This window comes from Megascapheus bottae, chromosome 1 (genome assembly GCF_031878675.1).
Source record: "Megascapheus bottae isolate mThoBot1 chromosome 1, mThoBot2.hap1, whole genome shotgun sequence".
NCBI classification, from domain to species: domain Eukaryota; kingdom Metazoa; phylum Chordata; class Mammalia; order Rodentia; family Geomyidae; genus Megascapheus; species Megascapheus bottae.
Window position 1 is genome coordinate 2938393 of NC_143509.1, and position 9108 is coordinate 2947500.

Sequence of the window (9108 nt, forward strand, 5' to 3'; positions counted from 1 at the left end):
GAAAAATCCGTGAGACTCTCCACCTACCCACAGGAAAACCAGGAAGTGGCACTGTGGCTCAAAGTGGTAAAGGGGTAGCCTTGAGGTAAAGAGCCCAGGAGCAGCACCTCGGCCCTGAGTTCAAGTCCCACGACCAAATAAATAAACAAATAAAAAACAAAACAAAAAGTCTCCCAGACTTTTCTGCATGGACTGGCTTTGAACTGTGATACTCAGATCTCAGCCTCGTGAGTAGCTAGGATTACAGATTACAGGTGTGAGCTACCAGCTCCCGGCCAATGTTCTATATTTGTGGGTTTGCATGAAGGGGCCTGGGGGGGGTTATATGTGGAGACATGTTGCGTGTGAGTAACACAGAGCTCCTGTTATTAGTAATGGCGCGCGCGCGCGTGTGTGTGTGTGTGTGTGTGTGTGTAAGATGGAATTTGTCTCAGGTTGTGTGTATATGTGTAAGAGCCACACAGACCATGGAACAGAATCACCCTGAGGCCCCAGGTGATTTTTACAGCCATTTATTTGTGCTCCAGTGAAGTAGAAAAACATAAAATAAAACCCAACAACAACAACAACAACAACAACAACAAAAAGTGCTTGCGTTCCACATGCTGCTTCTCACATCCATGGACGCGTGTGTCCCCTGCGACCCTGGGCATGCAGTTTGCACCTGCTGTGGGGGGTGAGGGGAGCAGCCAAGTCTGGGATCTGGGGGTGGGGCTTCATTTGTGGGGGCCGGGAGGAGCTCCTGATCCCAGGGTGGGGGGTACCCACTAGTGAGGGGAGGGGAGAGCAGCTGGAATCGCTTTGCTGTGGACATTTTATTTGGGGGGGGACACCCCGCAGTGCCCTTCCAGATTGCTGCCCTCCCCCTAGATCTGCTCTTCCCAAACTGTCACCCCGTAGGCAAGGGGGTTGGGTGAAGCCATGCAGGAAGAGGGGGGGTCCGTTGGTCCCCCCCCACTGGGTCCAGCCAAGAATAGCAGCATCCTCCCTTGGGAGGGGAGCCGTCCCCCCTTAGGCAGAGTTATAGTAGTTGTGTGGGTGATGGTTGTGGGTGGGCTCCCCCAGTTCTGGGTCGTCGGGGTGCAGGCAGTACTTGGGGTCATAGACCTGGCGTGGCAGCCCGTACACCGTCATGCCCCGCTGGGATGCCCCCTTGTTACTGCCCATCTGCAGACTGATGTTAAGTGTGTCACAGTGTTCCATGCCAAGCCCGGGTTCGAAGATCTGCCGCTTAGTCCCAGGCGCTGTCATGCCAGCCTGAGGAAGGGCAGAGTGGTCAGTCTGTGGGGAAAGGGATTGGGGTGTCGGGCAGGGTGCTGGGGTCTCCTCACTCACCTGGCTGGCACCTTTGTTACTGCCCATCTGTAGACTGATGGTGGCCTGGTCCAGGGGCTGGTCTGTGCCCAGCTTGGGGTCATAGAGATGGCGCCGGGTGCCATAGGCGGTCATGCCCTGCTGGCTGGCAAATTTGTTGGTACCCATCTAGGAAACCAAAAGGAGAATCAGACCAAGGGACAGAGCCTGGTGTGGGGGAGGGTTGCAAGGATGGCCTGGAAACTGAGGCACAGACTGGCTACAGTGCTTGACTGAAGTCTCAAGTCCTGGCCTGTCCTGGATTCATTCCACTGGGCAAGGCTGAGCGAGCTTCTCCGGGCCTGGCTTTCCTGTGCAAGCAAACGAGTGAGATGGGGAATACAAAAGACAATTGGCAGCTGGGATGTGGCTCCAGTGCTCGCCTAGCAAGTGCTCTGGGCTCAATCTCCAGTACCTCAAAAAAAAAAAAAAAGGCATCTGGTAATTCTTTCTGTTTTGCTTTGTGTCAGTCCAGGGGCTTGAACTCAGGGCCTGAGCACTGTCCCTGGGCTTCCTCAAGGCTAGAGCTCTACCACTTGAGCCACAGCACCATTTCTGGCTTTCTTTTTTTTCTTTTTTGGTGGGTCATGGGGCTCGAACTCTGGGCCTGCACGCTGTCCCTGAGCTCTATAGCTCAAGGCTATGCCCTAGCCCTTGAGTCACAGCCCCATTTCCCATTTTCTAGTGGTTAATTGGCCATAAGAGTCTCACGTTCTTTAATGCCCAGGCTGGCTTTGAACCTCAGTCCTCAGATCCCAGCCTCCTGAGTAGCTAGAATTACAGGTGTGTGCCAGCAGTGCCTAGCTGGTGCCTGAAGCAGGGATCAGAGTTCTTGCCTTGGCCTCTGGCTCGAGTCAGCCGGTGAGGGAGAGTCATACCTGCAGTCCGATGATATTCCGCCCTTCTCTTAACTTCTCAGGTTCAAATTTCCGCTCTTGCTTCTCGGCGTATTTCACCCCCACATTCACCTTGTTTCCTTTTGTCTTGGCCTAGGAGGGGGTAAAGGGGGCAGGGAACCCGTGAGAGGACCCCTCCCCCCACCCCCACACTCCCAGCATGGAGCACCCCAGGTAGAGCTGTCCCTAGCCCTGCTGCCCCCGCCTTGTGCCCACCCTGCCCTGGCACTTACCATGCTGGCCAGGGCCAGGAGGGTGGACTGAACCTGGGTGTGGTTGGTATTCTCAAACAGGTCATTGGCCTCAAAGATGTCATGGGGTTTCACCCCGTACTTAGTGATGGCTTTGATGAAGTTGCCAATATTCTCCAACTGGGGTGAAGTTGGGGGGGAGGTAGATCAGGGGGGGGGAGGGCAGAGGGGGGAGGGGCTTGGGGTTCAGGGATTGAAAGGAAGTCGTCTTTGAGCATACCTGATGCCAATTTTGGGTGGATTCATTCACCTTCTTCACGGAGCCTGGCTGGAGCTTATTGATGAATCTTTAATAAAGAGAAAGCAGAGCTGGCTTAGTGGTAGTGATGTCCTGGGTTTGATTCCTCAGTACCACATATATAGAAAAAAAAAAACAGAAATGATGCTGTGGCTCAAGTGGTAGAGCTCTAGCCTTGAGAAAGCCCAAGGACAGCGCCCAGGCCCTGAGTTCACAGCCCAGGACTAGCAAAAGAGAGAGGGGAGGAGGGAGAGAGAAAGAGCTATCTGGGTAGAAAAAGAAAGTCTGAGCCTACCATCTAAATTATTCTGGAGGCTGAGATTTGAGGATCAAGGTTCAAAGCCAGCTCAGGAAGGGAAGGCTGTGAGACTCTCCTCTCCAGTGAACCACCAGAACACCAGAAGCAGAGCTGTGACTCAACGTAGTAGAGCGCTAGCCTTGAGTGAAAAAGCTCAGAGATCGTGCCCAGGCCCTGAGTTCAAGCCCCACAACTGACCAAAAAACAAAAAACAAAAAACCCAGCCAGAGTAGGGGATGGTTGACCCTAGGCGTGGGTGATAGATGAGACGCCATATGCAGGAGAAGCTTGCTCCAGGACACCGGTCAGGAAGTCTCCATGGGACCATCACTATGTTCTAGGAGTACACCTCCCAGGCTGTGGTCTCTCGGTGTCTTTTGTCTTTTCTTTCTTTATTTTTTACGAGGTAGTAGAGATTAAACTCAGGCCCTAGAGCATGCTCTACCACTGGAGCTCAGCTCTCTATTTTGAGATAATAGATTTGGTAAATTTTGCCCTGACTGGCCCCAACCTCGAGCTCTTCCTCCCTCTGCCTCCTGAATAGCTGGGATTATAGGTGTATTCCACCAGGCTTGCCTTTGGTGGCCTTTTGGGTTTTTTTGCTTTGTTTTTTTGGTGAAGACATATCAGGGAATCCACATGGACACCCCCCTTTCTTTCTTTCTTTCTTTCTTTCTTTCTTTCTTTCTTTCTTTCTTTCTTTCTTTCTCTCTTTCTTTCTTTCTTTCTTCCTTCCTTCCTTCCTTTCTTCCTTTCTTTCTCTCTTTCTTTTTCTGATCCTGGGGCTTAACCTCTGAGGCCTGGGCACTGTCCCTAAGCCTCTTTGTGCTCAAGGCCAGCACTCTACCAGTGTCACTTCCAGCTTTTTCTGAGTAGTTTATTGGAGATGAGAGTCTTACGAACTTTCCAACCCGGGCTGGCTTTGACCCCAATCCTCAGATCTCAGCCTCTTGACTAGCTAGGATTATAGGCTCGAGACACCACCACCCAGTCCCTGTCTCGAAAGAAAGAAAGAAAGAAAGAAAGAAAGAAAGAAAGAAAGAAAGAAAGAAAGAAAGAAAGAAAAGGGCCAGGAGTTTAGAGGGCTTGCCTAGCATGCATGAAGACCCGGGTTCGATTCCTCGGTACCACATACATAGAAAAAAGCTGGAAGTGGTGCTGAGGCTCAAGTGGTAGAGCTCTAGCCTTGAGAGAGTCCAAGGACAGTGCTCAGGCCCTGAGCTCAAGCCCCAAGCCTGGGAGGTGGGAAAAAAGGAGAAGCCAGGCACTGTGGTTCATGCCTGTATTCCTAGCTACGTAGGAGACTGCAATATTCAGATCACAGCTCGAAGCTAACAAAGGCAGGAGAGTCCATGAGATTCTCCTCTCCAAATAACATTGGATGTAGAATGTGGTTCAGGTGATGGAGCACTTGTCTAGGCAGGACAAGGAGGCAGAAAATACCCGAGGGCCAAGCATCAGTAGTTCACACCTGAAATCTGGAGACAGCAACCGGGTCCTGAGTTCAAGTCCCAATAGAAACATAAAAGAAAAACCCCAAATGAAAACTTCAGGGTGGGGGACTGGGCATGTGGCCTTCCAGTAGAGTGCTTGCCAAGTATGCAGGAATGCAGGCTAGTGCTCAGGCTCTGAGTTCAAGCCCCAGGGCTGGGGGAAAAACAAAAACCTTCAGGGTGGGGCAGCAGAATGGTTCGTTGTATATTCCCAGTTTCTCAGGAGCAGGGGACGGGGGCCAAGACATGCTGTGGCAAAGCAGGGGACACTATCAGAAAAATGAACTAACTAAAAGCAAAAAGATTAGGAAGCCTGGCTCAAGCGGCAGAACACCAGTTTGAGGCCCTGAATTCAATCCCCAGTACTACAGAGAAAATACAATTGGCTCCAGAATAAAATACAAACTCCTTGGCATGGCTGAAGCCCACCTGTATTTAATTCTCTATCTCCCCCCATTTCCCCTCAGTCCATTACCTGGTGATTTCCTACTTCAGGACCTTTATACTGGCCAAGTGTTCTGCCCCAACAGCTCTCACATCTCCTCTCCATCCTTTCATCCAAAGTTCAACCCAAATATCCTCCTCAAGACCAGAATAACAGTGCCTGCCCTGCCCCCAGCTTCCTGTCACTCTCCACACTCGCCCTTGTCTCTGTTTCCATTTGATTTATTATTATTATTATTATTATTATTATTATTATTATTATTATTATTGCCAGTCATGGGGCTTGAACTCGGGGCCTGGACACTATCCTTGGATACATTTTGCTCAAGGTTAGCGCTCTACCACTTGAGCCACAGCTCAACTTCTGGCTTTTTCTGAGTATGTGGTATCGAGGAATCGAACCCAGGGCTTCATGCATGCTAGTCAAGCACTCTACCACCAGGCTACGCTCCCATCCCTCCAAACCCCCTGATTCGATATTTGATTGATGTCCCCCACTGGATCAATAGCTCTTTCTCTGCTTCCAGTGGAGTCATTTTGGTTCACAGTCCCCATGCCTCAATTAGAGGCCTGCACACAGTAGGGGGCTCCATAAATGTGTGTTGCATAAATTACTGAATGGGACTGGGAGTTTGGCCTAGTAGTTAAAGTGCTTGCCTAGCATGCATGAAGAACCGGGTTCAATTCCTCAGTACCACATACATAGAAAAAAGCCGGAAGTGGTGCTGAGACTCAAATGGTAGAGTTCTAGCCTTGAGAAAGCTCAAGGACAGTGCTCAGACCCTGAGTTCAAGCCCTAGGACTGGCAAAAAAAAAAAAAAAAAGGAATGACTTGATAGTTGGTTGTTTTTCTTTTTGTGCTGGTACTGTGCTTTGAACTCAGGACCTCATGTTCTCATTTGGCTTTTTCCATGCTTGGCCACTTTGAACCACAGCTCACTGAAGATGAGTTTCACAAAAGCTGGGCACTGGTGGTTCACAACTGTAACCCTAGCTATTTAAGAGGCTGAAATCTTTTTTTTTTTTTTTGCCAGTCCTGGGCTTGGGCTCAGGGCCTGGGCACTGTCCCTAGATTTTCTCAAGGCTAGAGCTTTACCACTTGAGCCACAGCACCACTTCTGGCTTTTTGCTACATATGTGGTACCGAGGAATCGAACCCGGGTCTTCGTGCATGCTAGGCAAGCACTCTACCACTAGGCCAAACTCCCTAGAAACTCAAAGAAGCTTTGAGTTTCTTTTGAGTAAGGCTAGCACTCTACCTCTTGAGCCACAACTCCGCTTCTAGTTACCAAGTGGTTAATTAGAGACAAGAGTTTCACAGACTTTCTGCACGAGACTGGCTTTCAAACTGTGATCCTCAGATCTCAGCCTCCTGAGCAGCCAGGATTACAGGCGTGATCTACTGCCATACGGCCTCTCATAGTTGTTAAGAAGGGGTCTCCATAACTTTTTGCCTTCGAGCAACGAGCTTCCGAATGTCCACTGGCCAAGCCGCTTGGATTAGTCATAAAACACTGCGTCTGTCCTCTTTGTCCATTAAAGGGGCATAGTGGAATTAAGAAGGAGGCTGAGATCTGAGGATTTCAGTTCAAAGCCAGCCCCAGCAGCAAAGTTCAGGAGACTCTTCTCTCCGATGACTCAGTAAAAAGCTGAGCTGTAGCTCAAGTGGTAGAGCTCTAACCTGGGACATTGCCCAGAGCCTGCGTTCAATCCTCAGTACCAGCATCACATAAATCAATAGGCAATAAGAGGAGCCAGGCGGGCAGGGCAGTGCCCTCCTCTAATCCCAGCACCCAGGCTAGTCTGGACTCCCTGGTGATAATTTACCACTGCCCGTCCGCTGGAGGTGATAGAAAATGGTCCTTAGAGGTGCAATGTAGGAATGAGTATCCACGTTTCGGGGAGGCGTCAGGGTCTGGCTCAAGAGAACCCCGACTTACTCGCAAAGGATGATGCCATCTTTGAGGCCGTCCATGAAGTTGTTACCGATGCGCCTGCCGGTGACCCCCTCGATCCACTCTCGCAGCTCCTGCTCCCGGTGGTGGTCATACTTCTGGGCCAGCTGGGGGTGGAGGAGGACACAGGAAGTGCAGAGCTTTTGGGGGGGGGTCCCTAGGTCCAGCCATTCCAGCTAAGGCACTGCCCCCCTCCCTGGGGGGAACTGGGCAGGGCTGAGGGCCAGGGGAGGTGGCACCTGCCCAGGGGGCCATCCCGGGCATGTTGAGGTTTGGCTCCAGAGAATGTGGGTGAAGAGGGGGTGGAGACTCTGACAATGATTCTGGGGGCTGGGGGGGGGGTGGGAGGAGACGTCTGGACTCCTGGTTCACCCTCCAAGCCAAACTTGGGGTTTGGCTCCCTTAGCCCTGTCCCAGCACCCCTCCCCTTCGGAGAAAAAGGGGGGCATCTGAAGCTGGGCTTCACAGGGGGCCCGGGGCCTCATACTTATTTGTCGTTGAGATTCTGTCCCCCCTTTCAAGGGGGGGGGTCGCTTCTGACCCCTGCCTGGCTGTCTTTCTCCCCAGCCTCTCTCTCCTCCCCCTCTCTGCCCCTCACTGACCCAGTATCTGGGTCCCCAGGTCCAGCTGAGGGGTTCACTGGGTCCCATGTAGACCAACGTGTCCACCTCTGCCTCCAAGTCCCCTGATTCTGGTGGGGTGAAGGGGAAGCAAGTGCCTCAGTTTCCCCTTCTGAGCTTCTTGCTGGGGGAGGAGAGATGGGCTGCCCTTATTCCAGGCTGGGGAGGGAAGGAGAGGAGGGAGGGGGCAGCCCCTCACCTGACCCCGGCCCTGCGGCCCCCCTGCTCACCAGCCTGGCTTTATAAAGTGAACCGGCCCTTATATAGCTCGGCCTGGCTCCCCAAGGCCGCCTTATAAGGCGCGACGGGCTCGGGAGACGCCGGGGCCGGCGCTGGGGGGGAGGGGGCGGCGCGGCCATCTGCCTCTCATCTGAGCTTCCCCACCCCCATCCCCTCCTCACCCCCCCAAGATCCCCCAAATCCGAGGATCCTGGATCCCTCTCATGAGTCCCTGGGACAAGTCTCCCTCCCTCCCTTCCTTCCTCCCTCCCTCCCTCCCTCTCCCCCTCTCTCTCTCACAGCCAAACCTCAGTGTTCCTTTCTGTGAAATGGGGGGGCCTTCTCTCCGTTTCCCCCCACCCCCTTGTTTGCACTAGAAACACGGATGGGGTGGTGGACTGGGGCCGGGGGAGCTGGGTGAGTTCAGGGTTCCAGCCCCTATCTCCACCTGCCTTAGATGACCTGAGAGCCTCGCCCCCTCCAGCCTCAGTTTACCTATCCAAAGCACGGCTGTATCTTTGGGGGATCTGCAGCTGGGGATTTTGCCCCCCCCTTTTTCCATCTCTTCTGTCTTTCTTCCTTCCCAGGGACCCCAGTTCTAAACCACTCCCCCCCAACCACTCCTCCCCTACCCCCCCCCCCGCCCCTGACATTTCTTTATCCCGTTGAGAAAAATCATGTCTTCCCCACCCCCCTCCATCCTCTCTCCAAGAGCTCAAGAGGTTGACCAAGGGTTGATCTCTGCAAGGCGAGACAGCGCTCACCTCTGTGTGTGTGTGGGGGGGCAGGTGCTCCCCCTCCATCCTCCCCTCCCTCCCCTCCGGGAGCCCCAGCCTGGCATCCCCTACCTTGTTCTTGACCTCGGCGGACAGCCCGTAGGCCGGGCCTCGGTTGAAGTGAGCGGAGGACATGGCGAGCGGCGGGCTGTGGCTGCGGGCGGGCGAGCGAGGGGAGGGCGACCCGCGGGACCAGGGCTGCCGGTCCCGTCTGCGCCCGCCGCGCTGCCCGCACGGTTTTGAAGCGCCCGGAGCTGCCCGGGCCTGGGCCCCGGCCTTCCCATTGGACGGCGGGGCCGGCCGGGGGGCGGGGCGTCCCCGCGCGGCCACGCCCCCTCCGCGCGTGATGTCAGGGCCTTGGTATTGAAAGCTGATTAAGTCATTGTTTCCGCCTGGGGGGCGGCGGGAGGGGGGCAGTCTGTGTTATTCCGGGTGTGGGGGGGTGTGGGGGTCTTGGGACAGGCAAGGCCAACTTTCTGGGCCTTGAGTCTGAGGTCAGCCTGGCTGTTTGTCCCTCTGGGGTCCTGGAGAAAGACTTTCCTGGACTTAGCTCTAGATCCCAGTG

General features: G+C 53.8%; 1 protein-coding gene across 1 annotated transcript; it reads right to left on the reverse strand.

Annotated features, from left to right (window-relative positions):
• Positions 1-496: 496 nt before the first annotated feature.
• Cnn1 (calponin 1) lies at positions 497-8767 on the reverse strand. The gene is made up of 7 exons (XM_090337550.1): positions 8616-8767; positions 6914-7035; positions 2721-2787; positions 2483-2620; positions 2232-2342; positions 1336-1482; positions 497-1257 (listed from the first exon to the last, which is right to left on the reverse strand). Exons 1-7 carry the CDS (start codon positions 8676-8678, stop codon positions 1012-1014), a joined length of 894 nt encoding a protein of 297 aa, XP_090193676.1. The 5' UTR covers positions 8679-8767; the 3' UTR covers positions 497-1011.
• Positions 8768-9108: the final 341 nt, after the last annotated feature.